This window comes from Trematomus bernacchii, unplaced genomic scaffold, assembly GCF_902827165.1.
Source record: "Trematomus bernacchii unplaced genomic scaffold, fTreBer1.1, whole genome shotgun sequence".
NCBI lineage: Eukaryota > Metazoa > Chordata > Actinopteri > Perciformes > Nototheniidae > Trematomus > Trematomus bernacchii.
Window position 1 is genome coordinate 16,531 of NW_022988005.1, and position 13,585 is coordinate 30,115.

General features: G+C 42.4%; 1 protein-coding gene across 1 annotated transcript; it reads left to right on the plus strand.

Annotated features, from left to right (window-relative positions):
- The first annotated feature begins 368 nt into the window (after positions 1-368).
- On the plus strand, positions 369-12,940 carry rpain (RPA interacting protein). Its single transcript, XM_034117238.1, has 7 exons — positions 369-547; positions 2,794-2,994; positions 6,868-6,940; positions 8,772-8,886; positions 9,681-9,744; positions 10,822-10,962; positions 12,760-12,940. The coding sequence occupies exons 1-7, from the start codon at positions 476-478 to the stop codon at positions 12,787-12,789; spliced, it is 696 nt and encodes a 231-aa protein (XP_033973129.1). The 5' UTR covers positions 369-475; the 3' UTR covers positions 12,790-12,940.
- The last annotated feature ends 645 nt before the right edge of the window (positions 12,941-13,585 follow it).

The window sequence follows — 13,585 nt, forward strand, 5'->3', positions numbered from 1 at the left end:
AGTACAGGTATTTGTGTTCAAAATGTAAGAAGTAGAAAGTACAGGTATTTGTGTTCAAAATGTAAGAAGTAGAAAGTACAGGTATTTGTGTTCAAAATGTAAGAAGTCAAAGTAAAAAGTCGTCAGAAAAATAAGTAGTGGAGTAAAGTGATACCAGAAAAATGTATTACAGTAACAAAGTATTTTTACTCCACTACTTCCCACCTCTGCTGTTAATACATGTGTATTCCTATGTTATTGTATTCTTTATTATTACTTCCCGCTGCCCATGTATATTCCATTATTTTCTTGTTGCTATGACACGGGAACAGGTCCATCTTTTCGTTTAAAAAAGACTACATAAACCAGCATGCAGTGCGACGCAGCTCACTTCTGGGTCGCGGTGTTAAAAGCTGTATGTTTAGTTTTTTCTCCTCTTTGTTTGGAGCAACAGCTTGAATATTAGCACTTGTTGTACCCGTTAGCAGCCTCACAGATGGACGCGGTACACAGACACCGCTCACTGTATAAAGGAACCACTCCGCCGTGGAAGGAAACGTTCAGGAAGGTGAGGGACAACACGTTAGTTTAGCCACGACTAGCTAGCAAGCTAGTTAGCATGTAGCATGTGTCTAAAGCCAAATATTTCTGACCTTTACCCATTACCAGAAGTGATACAAGTACTCAGATTTTGTACTTCAGTAGGAGTTGAAGTACTCGGATGTTTAAGTCAAAGCAGAAGTACTCAGACCTTGTACTTTAGTAACAGTAGGAGTAGAAGTACTCAGATCTTTAAGTCAAAGTAGAAGTACTCATATCTTGTACTTCAGTAGGAGTAGAAGTACTCAGATCTGGTACTTCGGTAGGAGTAGAAGTACTCAGATCTTTAAGTCAAAGCAGAAGTACCAGAGTGTAGGAATACTCTGTTAAAAGTACATATGTGTTATTCTTTGGGATGGCTAGAGACAGCATTGTGATGACAATAGAGTTCACTTCTCTGTATTCAATAAGTTCACTGCTCTTTGTTTCCCTGCTGAGCCACTTGTTGCTGGAACAGCTGATTATAACTTGGTGTTTCTGTTGTATCTGTTAAACGTCCCGCTGTGTTCTGGTTAGGGATGGGAATCTGAAAGCAAATGTATATTCGAATATTCGACTCCCAAAAAAATGGTTAACGGAATTTACATATCCTATAAATACATTTTCAAATATTTATAGAAACCAAACCAAGTTTTCTTTGATATTTTTCTTAAGATATTTAAAATGGCACTGCCAGATACATTTAATTAATCCATTTGATAATATTTAATCAACTTAGGGGGGGGGGGGGGTGGTACCTTGGTTGCTGATTGGCTAATGGTTACACAAGACAAAACATCGTGATGACATCATAACGTGGCCAAAATCTGATCAGCTCATTTTCAGACAGGTTTTTATAGAAATGGATCAAAAAGAGAGAGAATCTTTGTTCCTGAAACTTTCAGAGTCTCTTTCCACAGAGGGGACACATATTGATGAAGAAGAGACATGAAGAAGAGGGGACACGTGTTGATGAAGAAGAGACATGAAGAAGAGGGGACACGTGTTGATGTAGAAGAGACATGAAGAAGAGGGGACACATGTTGATGTAGAAGAGACATGAAGAAGAGGGGACACATGTTGATGTAGAAGAGACATGAAGAAGAGGGGACACATGTTGATGTAGAAGAGACGTGAAGAAGAGGGGACACATGTTGATGAAGAAGAGACATGAAGAAGAGGGGACACATGTTGATGAAGAAGAGACATGGAGAAGAGGGGACACATGTTGATGTAGAGGAGACGTGAAGAAGAGGGGACACGTGTTGATGAAGAAGAGACATGAAGAAGAGGGGACACATGTTGATGAAGAAGAGACATGGAGAAGAGGGGACACATGTTGATGTAGAAGAGACGTGAAGAAGAGGGGACACGTGTTGATGAAGAAGAGACATGAAGAAGAGGGGACACGTGTTGATGTAGAAGAGACGTGAGGAAGAGGGGACACGTGTTGATGAAGAAGAGACGTGAAGAAGAGGGGACACGTGTTGATGTAGAAGAGACGTGAAGAAGAGGGGACACGTGTCGATGTAGAAGAGACGTGAGGAAGAGGGGACACGTGTTGATGAAGAAGAGACGTGAAGAAGAGGGGACACGTGTTGATGTAGAAGAGACGTGAAGAAGAGGGGACACGTGTCGATGTAGAAGAGACGTGAAGAAGAGGGGACACGTGTCGATGTAGAAGAGACGTGAAGAAGAGGGGACACGTGTCGATGTAGAAGAGACGTGAAGAAGAGGGGACACGTGTCGATGTAGAAGAGACGTGAAGAAGAGGGGACACGTGTCGATGTAGAAGAGACGTGAAGAAGAGGGGACACGTGTCGATGTAGAAGAGACGTGAAGAAGAGGGGACACGTGTCGATGTAGAAGAGACATGAAGAAGAGGGGACACGTGTCGATGTAGAAGAGACGTGAAGAAGAGGGGACACGTGTCTATGTAGAAGAGACGTGAAGAAGAGGGGACACGTGTCGATGTAGAAGAGACGTGAGGAAGAGGGGACACGTGTCGATGAAGAAGAGACATGAAGAAGAGGGGACACGTGTCGATGTAGAAGAGACGTGGAAAGGTGGATTTTGCACAATAGGTGACCTCTCAATGTCCCCGCTGTGTTCTGGTTTTAACCCTTGATGCCCAAGTGGGTCTAAAACGACCCGGTGAGGCGGTTTTCTTGAAGTATCTTCGTAATGACATTTTGTTCTGGTTGTAACTGTGTGTTTGTGTTTTATCGTTGGCAGCGCTGCGTGGACAGGCTGAAGAACAGCCGCTCGAGGCTCCTGGACAGATACCGTCAGAGTGCAGAGCTCCACCCCTCTTCCTCCTCCTCCTCCTCCTCCTCCTCTACCATCGTGCAGGAGGTGATGGAGGAGGAGTGGAGCTTCCTGCAGGAGGAGGACCGGAGGCTGCCCTCTCTTTGGGGGCCCGACGGCCGAGCAGAGGTTTTTTTTTTTTTATGTATTTATTTCAAAGAGGACCGTGCGTACAAATACATTCATCTCAGAAAAGAGAAGAGATGCCAGATGTTTAGCTAATAGATCATTTCCATCTGCAGTCCTTAGGGAGGTACACAACAATCAATCAAAAACTAAATTACCCTCCCAGCTTCTAATAATAATACTTCAATCAGGAGAGACGGTGTTGATGGAAGAATACATATTTATTGCCAGGAATACACAAATGAATGAGTTTTGGCAATTAGGCCCCGTTGTGCAGGAGTATCATTCGGGAGGGGAGACCCGATCCCATGAAACCCCCCGGGGTCTAGACACTGGTGGTGGTGAATGGATAGTTGGGTTCGGTCTGAAGGGGAGGGGCTTAGCTTGACCCTGGTGGTGGTGAATGGATAGTTGGGTTCGGTCTGAAGGGGAGGGGCTTAGCTTGACCCTGGTGGTGGTGAATGGATGGTTGGGTTCGGTCTGAAGGGGAGGGGCTTAGCTTGACCCTGGTGGTGGTGAATGGATAGTTGGGGTCGGTCTGAAGGGGAGGGGCTTAGCTTGACCCTGGTGGTGGTGAATGGATAGTTGGGTTCGGTCTGAAGGGGAGGGGCTTAGCTTGACCCTGGTGGTGGTGAATGGATGGTTGGGTTCGGTCTGAAGGGGAGGGGCTTAGCTTGACCCTGGTGGTGGTGAATGGATAGTTGGGGTCAGTCTGAAGGGGAGGGGCTTAGCTTGACCCTGGTGGTGGTGAATGGATGGTTGGGTTCGGTCTGAAGGGGAGGGGCTTAGCTTGACCCTGGTGGTGGTGAATGGATAGTTGGGGTCAGTCTGAAGGGGAGGGGCTTAGCTTGACCCTGGTGGTGGTGAATGGATGGTTGGGTTCGGTCTGAAGGGGAGGGGCTTAGCTTGACCCTGGTGGTGGTGAATGGATGGTTGGGTTCGGTCTGAAGGGGAGGGGCTTAGCTTGACCCTGGTGGTGGTGAATGGATAGTTGGGGTCGGTCTGAAGGGGAGGGGCTTAGCTTGACCCTGCTGGTGGTGAATGGATAGTTGGGTTCGGTCTGAAGGGGAGTGGCTTAGCTTGACCCTGCTGGTGGTGAATGGATAGTTGGGTTCGGTCTGAAGGGGAGTGGCTTAGCTTGACCCTGGTGGTGGTGAATGGATAGTTGGGGTTGGTCTGAAGGGGAGGGGCTTAGCTTGACCCTGGATTCAGAGGGACAGGAGGTGAAAAGGGGTGGAGGAGGGTTGCGTCACCTGAAATGACAGCTGTCAGAGGGGAGAGCAGATTTAAAAGGTATTGTGGAGCGCTGTGATAGGCTTATGAGAATAGAGCGAAGTGATTGGTTAAGCTGGGGAGTGACGCCCCCGATCACTTATTGAGAGGAGAGAGAGAGTAGTAACATGGACATAGTAAATGAATGAGTAAAGACGGTCTTCCTGGTTGAACTTGCGCTGAGCTTCATTAATAATAATACACTTTATTTGTAGAGCACCTTTCATGCAAACGCAATGTGCTCTACAGAACAAGAAGAACACATAACAACACTATTAAACTAAATAGAGCACAATATAAAACATCAACAGTGATCCTGATGACATTCCCGTGAATTAAAGCTGACAAGAAATTAAAATAGGTTAAAATAAAACAATTAAAAAGCAAAACAGAAACAATACAGTAAAACATGGACAATGATACCGGTGAGAATTGAAAGTTAACCCAAATGAAAAGCCATATTAAAAAGATATATATTTTTTTCTAAAAGGCAACTCAAAGTGAAGATGGCATTTTAAAAACAGTCTTTTAAAAGCAAAGGGAATGAAAATAAGCATAAAACCAGCTCATACAGAATAACACATGAATAAATGCTACAGGACAGAGATATGAATAGTTACATTAAAAGCAACAAGAAAAGTCTCCAGCCTGGATTTAAAAGGACCTGCAGGTTTCAGTTTGTTTTGCATAATAACTGAACTTCTGGATGGTTCATAATGTAGCAGCAGATCAGAACAAACCATGCAATGCTTTATATGAAGTCTCTTTTAGCTTTCAATACCAAACACATTAGGGACAACAACACATAATATAAATGTCAACAAAAACAGACGAACAGCAACAGTAGCAGCCTAATCACTCATGTGTGAGTACTTATCATAGTATGAAGTCTCTGACAGGAAGCCAGTGTAAAGACCTCAGAACTGCATTGATGTGAAGAATTATGTTGGAAGTAATCAGACAAAAGTGCCACTAGTCGTTTTGATTCAAAATATATATATATACAAATATGTATATATATATATATATATATATATACACACAATCAACAGACACATTTGTACATATGCACACCCTAACCCTCCGGTATCATTCGGTTGGACTACGCAAATTAGTCATTTGGAACAAAAATGTCCCGAATGACTAATGTGTGAGTTTTTAGTTTGATCTGATTCTGTGCCAAAGCTAATAATGCAAACAAATAAATGTTGTTGCTAATCTTTGTCATATCCAAGACTGTTATATATATATATATATATTAAAAAAAAAAGAGAAGCCAGTCCCCAGATATGTATTATATGGAAAAGAACTCCTTTTCTCTGTTTTCATCATGAAAAACAACAGCGATTCAAAATGGCATTTAAAGGGTTAAAATCCTGAAAGTGATTACTTTTCTGATCAGAGCTCAAGTTGCTTTAAAGTGGTGAAAAAAATATTTTAATATAATGTTTTTATCAAAGTCTTTTGCAGTGGACACCTTCGTCTGGAATGGTCAATAAGCGTAGTGGATTTGTGACAGCGTGAATTAAAGACCGATGTGAAAACATTTAAATTGGAATTCCAAAATAGATAGAGTAAATAGCCGTGTTACAAAAAATCAGGCCCTTTGCACCAACACAACCAAAGTGATTGCAAAATGAAACGTGAAAAATGACCCATATGGACAAAAACGTCCACAGTGATACCGGAGGGAGCAAGCTGCCGTCGAATATCAAGGCTGTGGAATAAACGCTTGAACGGCTGCACAGATTCAGTTTATAGCGTCAGTCCCCATTGATCAACTGTCACTAAAAACAGTAAATGGGGCAGTTTTAGTCAACATGGCTAATTTCCAGCTGTTGTCCAGATGATAATACACACTAGGGCTGTGCGATTATGGCAAAAATCATAATCACGATTATTTGGGTCAATAATTGATATCACGATTATTAAATACGATTATTCATTGACTTTGAAAAAATCAATTTATTGAACTTTAAAACAAATACAAATAATAATTTGAACAGTATCTTTTGAACTGTTGATTACCCTGAACGTATAATTCAACTGAAAAACCAATATTATACATTTAAATAAATAATATCAAAATAATAAATACCAATAAACAAGATCAACAAATATTTTGCACAACTTCCACAAGCTACTAAACATATATAAATATGATAAATACAAATAAATGAGACCAAAATTAACTGTCACAACCAAGCAAAGCTAAATAATTGTTTTTTTCGATTATGTTGTTTTCGTAATTGTGGCAGGCCAAAATCGTAATTGCGATTAAAATACGATTAATTGCACAGCCCTACCATATGGACAAAAACGTCCACAGTGATACCGGAGGGAGCAAGCTGCCGTCGAATATCAAGGCTGTGGAATAAACGCTTGAACGGCTGCACAGCTTCAGTTTATAGCGTCAGTCCCCATTGATCAACTGTCACTAAAAACAGTAAATGGGGCAGTTTTAGTCAACATGGCTGATTTCCAGCTGTTGTCCAGATGATAATACACACCTTTCTAAAATCACAGCATTAGTTCTGAAGACAGGATGAGAGACGAGTAGATGCATACTTTGTGTTTCTGAGTACGTTTCCTTTCCACCCGCAGACGTTGGGGCTCATGCAGGAGTACGATGAACTGTCAGTGCTGGAGGAGATCCAACAGGAGCTCAGATCTCAAGGTAAAGCACCATTTTAAAACCAGCTGCTTCATTTTTTCATGTTATTATGGTTTTCTTAAAATAGTTCTCTCTGTTTTACATTTTTGTTTTGCACCACAACATCAAGTCAAACTCCTCGTACGTGCCAACCTACCTGATTACAGTCACATATCAGAAGGACCATAGATGATTGTGTTTACTTCTGCAGATGCACTCCAAACAGAACATGAGGGAGGATGGGTTATACACTGCAGTCCTCTCTAGGTGCAGTTAGCGTGGCATTCATTGAAGAGAGAGAGCTAACTAAGGGTATTGTAGCGTACGTGTTATCCCTGAACGAATACTTTTAATTTGGGCGCCAGACACAGGAATATTTAATATAGCCAGCTGTCAAAAAATGATATGCTTTAAACACGCAGAAACAGAGGGATAGACCTCTACTGACGTTTACAAAGGAAAAATAATAATCAACCAATTCACTTTCAACATAAAATGTCTGTATTTTTAAACCCAAATAATAATCAGTACATTAAACAAACAACTCATGGCACAGACCATTCACCAGAAAAACTTAAATCCAGTCGATGCACAAATAACTAAATCACATTAACTCACAAACATCAATCACTCATGTGACTCCGAGAGCCTACGATTGTTTAAATCATGGGGATTGACTGTGAGTGAGTGTGTGGGGGGGAGAAGTCTTTTGTGTCCTTTGTCACTCAGTTTAAAGAGTGTAGTTCAGGGGATAGGGATGAGTGAAAGTAAAGTTGTAAAGCTCTGTTTTTCCAAACACTAAACCATGGCTTGGAAAATGATCAGTGGAGAGTGTGGTGGAAATTCAACACTTTACACGAGAACGAAACGGGTTGCGTCTGCTACTTTTCTCTCGTGTATAGCCCCACCTCTGCTGCTCACAGCTGTAGCATGGTCAGTAGCATGGTCAGTAGCTACTGACCATGCTACAGCTGTTAGTGCAACATCTACAGCTCCTCTACCACAACCATCAGCAACAAGTGGACATGGAGAACTAGATGAACTACATGAACTAAATCCACCGCGGAGAATAAACAGAAGGGCAACCATGCAGGGAGGTCTTCTTCGCTGCTTTTGGTGTATTTTGTGGCGGAAGTACAGCGCCACTTACAGGCCCGGCATATGTACTACAACGTCTCCAGCGGTCTCGTGTGAACGGACACGTTAAATGTGCCGAATGCGTGTGAACGGAAGACTTTTTTGATAACGAATTCTGTGTAAATGTTTCATTTAATTTATTTAATTTAATCGTGTATTTGACATGCACATTAATGAACACTTTAGACAAATAATGCTTCAAGTGTAAATATGCTGGATTTTAGCTTTGAAATGGGGTCTAATCACCTTCTGGTAAGAAAAGAACAAATATACAATCTTAAACCAAAGTTGTGTTATTTGATAGCGAGTTATAGCATTTAAAAGAATCAATGTATTTCCAGCTGGAAGGACAGATAACCTGAACCTCCATCAAACAAATGACACGACTCTTTAAGGGAAGGGAGCAAAAGACATGTTAAGTATAACCGATGATAATTTGCCTGCCAGCAGTCACAGTGGCACCTGCTGTCTGTTGAGAGCTAGAGAACAAGAGGCAGCCAGTCTGTGTATTGAAGGTGTGTAGAGGCCTGGGAGTGACAGCCGTAGTTTACATCAAACTGAACCTGTGATAAAAACCCAAGAAAGAAAGTAAGTTACAGTGACATGTATATAATTAAATGAGACTCAGGGTAAATGTCTACGATACAGAGTAGAGAAACATTAGATCTGTAGTGAAATGAACACGTCCAGATGTATCAAGAGCTGCTGGTTCTTTCAGAACTGTCCATCCTTGAGGAGCTGGAGAGGAACGTTCAGATGGAGCAGCAGTACATCAGCTGTGTGGTGGAGGGCATGCAGGAGCAGAGACTCATCATCTGCCCCCTGTGTCACATGTGAGTCACATGACCATCATGCATTTACTTTACTTATCAAGTCACATTTAACAAACACAGTCACAGATTGGTGGAGTTATGACTTGGAGGGTGGGGGTTTCGAGGGGAAAAACCAGTGTGAAGAGGTGGGGTTTGAGGGCTTGGTTCATTACCTACCTACCTACTAGGGATGCCAGAAACTGACCATGATCAAAATCGGACAGCCCTGGCGAATATTAATCGATTATTCGACACCCCCCCCCCCCCCCACCCCCCCCCCCCCCCCCCGCCCCTGCGGGAGAGAACCTACCTACCTACCTACCTACCCACCTACCTACCCACCTACCCACCCACCTAGCCACCTACCCACCTACCCACCTACCTACCTACCTACCTACCTAGCCACCTACCCACCTACCCACCTACCTACCTACCCACCTACCCACCTACCCACCTACCCACCTACCTACCTACCGGAGGTCAGAGAGATTGTTGAGGGCCACCTTGTTAAGGGCTTTGAAGGTGGGAGTGATGTAGTCGATTCTGTAGTTGACTGGGAGCCGGTGGAGGTTCTTGGAGGTCTGGAGTGATGTGGTCTCGGCGGCAGGTGGAGGGTCAGCAGGAGGGTGGAGGAGATCTGGACGTATGGCAGTTTATTGGTGGTTTTGTAATCACTGCTATAACCCAGTCATGTCTTCTTATCTTTAGTTAGTTTCAGCTGCACTTAATTCTTCCATTAGTGGTAGAGGTAAACATCAATCAATCCCTGCTGGCGTTAGTTTATCACAAATCAAACACACTCTTTTGTCCCACAGGAACAACTTGAACATCAACTGCCATTTTGTCTCCTGCTGCTGTGGACTGTACATCGACACTAAGGTTTGTGTGTTTCTTCCATTCAAAGACTCACGGGTGGACTCTTACCACTCATTACACAGACACGTTTTAAGGCACAGACATTTTCTATTCTGTGCCTTAAAGAAAAGCTCATGCTGGCTTTATGAACAGGTTTGAATCAAAATAACATCTGCGTTTTTCTGTGAATGATTTGGATTAAAGTTTATTTTAACATTTCTCATTATTTTGGGATAGTTAGTTATAATAACAATACAGGGTTTTTTCTTGAAAGATATAGTATGAGCACTGCGTCTCTGATCTTGTTTATAAGACATATCAACAACAACATGACGCTCGTATACAAGATGTCTCCTCACGTAAACAACAACGTGACGTCGGAGCTCCGTAAACAGAGCTGTCTCTGCCGCCTGACGCTCTGTTTCATACTCGTATTTCTGGAGTCATTATACCGTTTTTAACGAACGGAAATATTGTTTTCTGATCACTTTCACATTTTACGGGGAAATAAATCAGCTTTTTGGTTTGAGGGCGCAGAACTCCTGTTACCCGGTGCAGACTAAACCCTGGCAATGAGATAGAAACACATACTTATGGATACTTTTTCAATTACCGTATTGAGCCGAATATAAGACGACCCCTCTTTTTCTAGACTCATCTTTGGAAAAATACCTTTTTGAAATCTAGTTTTAATAAAGAAAATACGTTTATTTTATTGATCTTTTTGGGCCATCTTCTATCGTTACTCTCAGTAACTCCACATTTCTTTGATGCTCGACCGTTGTTTGATAACTTCGTTAATCTCCATTGGCATCGTAACTTCTCTTGTTTATTAACCCTCCTACTTTTGATCCACTTTGTTGGTCTCTGTGTCTCCATCTCTCTCCTGTTGCTGTGCGCTGTTACTTTCAGGTGTCTCTCTTAGGAAACACTCGTTTGGCGCCATCTGTTGGTGTGACTGTGTAATTACATCAAAAAGTCTAGACCCCGAATATAAGACGACCCCTTTTTGTCAGATTTTTCTCTAGGGGAAAAACCTGTCTTATATTCGGGGTCAATACGGTAATGGCTTTTCTTGAACCTGTTTGGTTGTGTGTTCAGAACCAGAACATCACCCCGGACCTCCTGCAGAGTCTCCTGGAGGCCCGGGTGTCGGAGCACATGGAGGATTGTCTGCAGAACCCTGTGTTCTCTGTCGCCCCCCCCACTGACGGCTCCCCCAGCCTGATGATCAGCTGCAAGGTAAGAAGATTTCTACCAATTAAAATCTGCTGCTGGTCGTCTGGGTGGTTAATCACTGGTTCTTACTAACACAATGGTTCAGGTATTGTGCGTTCATTTTGTTGATGAGGGGGGGAATGATAATGTCTGTAATACGTTGATGATGTTTGCACAATATGAAAATCGATAGCATCAAGAAATCGTATGTCCTGTTGGTGTCCAGGGAGGGCATGAAGGATTAACCCTGATGTGCAACAGGTGCAGTTATGTGAGCGTCTCCATGTGTGTTTTATTTATGTTATGTCTTTGAAAAAAACCACCTGCTTCTGGAAGCTTCAAATACGTGGCTCCGTATGAACAGAACTTCCTTTAGAAGGCAAGTTTGCAGAGGTGAGAAGTAACTAAGTACATTAAGTACATACTCAAGTACTGTACGTTCATTTTGATGTACTTGTACTTTACTTGAGTATTTCCATTTTATGCTACTTTGTACTTCTACTCCACTACAGTTCAGAGGTACATGGTGTGCTTTTACTCCACTACACTTATTTAATACCTTTAGTTAGAGTACATCTACTTTTACTCAAGTACAAGATCTGAGTACTTCTACTTTTACTCAAGTACAAGATCTGAGTACTTCTACTTTTACTCAAGTACAAGATCTGAGTACTTCTACTTTTACTCAAGTACAAGATCTGAGTACTTCTACTTTTACTCAAGTACAAGATCTGTGTACTTCTACTTTTACTCAAGTACAAGATCTGAGTACTTCTACTTTTACTCAAGTACAAGATCTGTGTACTTCTACTTTTACTCAAGTACAAGATCTGAGTACTTCTACTTTTACTCAAGTACAAGATCTGAGTACTTCTACTTTTACTCAAGTACAAGATCTGAGTACTTCGTTTAAGAGAACATAATTGGAATGTATACATTTTAGGTAATTATATATTTGAAAAATGTTACGTTTTTCTCCCATTTTATTTTTTCTGATTTTCAACATTTTTTACTTTAATAATTGAGATTTTTCATTAAAGAGTTTACATGTTATGATGTTTTATTACAAAAACAGCTTTTTAATAGTTTGGGGAAAAATAAACTGCCATCTTTGAACATTTCCTTAAAAGGGGACCTATCATGCAAAATGCACTTTTGTACGTCTTTTCTACATGAATATGTGTCCCCGGTGTTCCAGGGAACTCACCAAGTGTCAGAAAACACAACCCTCTCTATTTTCCTCCATACCCAAATCTCTAAAAAAGGGGCTGCAACGGATCTGATAAAAACTGATCCAGATTTGAACACTGTCCTGACGTCAGGACGGTGGCGCTACGGCTATTGGGCCAACTCCACCAATCAGGAGGAGACAGCCACGGCCATTGCCGTTCGAAAGCGCTGGAGACGCTGTAGTACATATGCCAGGCCTGTAGGTGGTGCTGTTCTCACTGAATCTGCCCTTGCTAAAACAGGGGTAAAAAAGTGCAAATAGAGCGAAATGAGGCATGGCTAAAATGCATGATCTGTTTGGTATTTTGAAAAAAAAAAAGTATAAATATGCCTTATATAGGTATGGTCCTACACTATATTATTATAATATCGCATGATAGGTCCACTTTAATTTATTTTGAATAATTTTGGGTGTTTTTGTCATTTATTTTAGACTTTAATGCAATGTGTACTTTTAGAGATGGGTGTACTTGTAACAGAGTATTTGTACAGTGTAGTTTTAGTACTTTTACCTGAGAGCATCTGAACACTCTCTGCCTATAGGCCTCTATGAAGATCCAGCTGGAGTTAATTGGTGTTTTCTGCTTTCAGGTGTGCGACTACCTGTCCATCGTCCTGTGACTGTGACTACCTGTCCATCGTCCTGTGACTGTGACTACCTGTCCATCGTCCTGTGACTGTGACTACCTGTCCATCGTCCTGTGACACTTATGAATTCATTGATTTGTACTATTTGTATATTTTGTGTAATAAAGACTATTTATTTTATATATGAAATGTGTTCATGTGTTTTAATAAGCTACCTCCTTTTAATAACTAACATTTCGGTGCGGGGATGTTGACATTGACACAATACAATTTCAGTCACAGATTGGTGGAGTTATGACTTGGAGGGTGGGGGTTTCGAGGGGAAAAACTAGTGTGAAGAGGTGGGGTTTGAGGGCTTGGTTCATTGCCCAATTTCTTATAGGGAGGGTATACCCACCGACCCACCTACCCACCTACCTACCCACCTACCTACCTACCCACCTACCCACCTACCGACCCACCTACCCACCTACCCACCTACCTACCTACCTACCCACCCACCTACCCACCCACCTACCCACCTACCTACCTACCCACCCCACCTACCCACCTACCGACCCACCTACCCACCTACCCACCTACCTACCTACCTACCCACCCACCTACCCACCCACCTACCCACCTACCTACCTACCCATCCACCTACCCACCTACCTACCTACCTACCTACCCCACCCACCTACCCACCTACCCACCTGCCCACCTACCCACCCACCTGCCCACCTACCTACCTACCTACCCATCCACCTACCCACCTACCTACCCACCCACCCACCTACCTACCTACCTACCCACCTACCGTACTCAGGTACAAGATCTGAGTACTTCT

Excerpts from the sequence above, each read along its gene's own strand:
- rpain (XM_034117238.1), top strand. The coding sequence starts at position 476 with ATGGACGCGGTACACAGACACCGCTCACTGTATAAAGGAACCACTCCG. Across the intron at positions 6,941-8,771 it reads ACAGGAGCTCAGATCTCAAG|AACTGTCCATCCTTGAGGAG; the intron begins GTAAAGCACCAT and ends TGGTTCTTTCAG. Across the intron at positions 9,745-10,821 it reads GACTGTACATCGACACTAAG|AACCAGAACATCACCCCGGA; the intron begins GTTTGTGTGTTT and ends TTGTGTGTTCAG.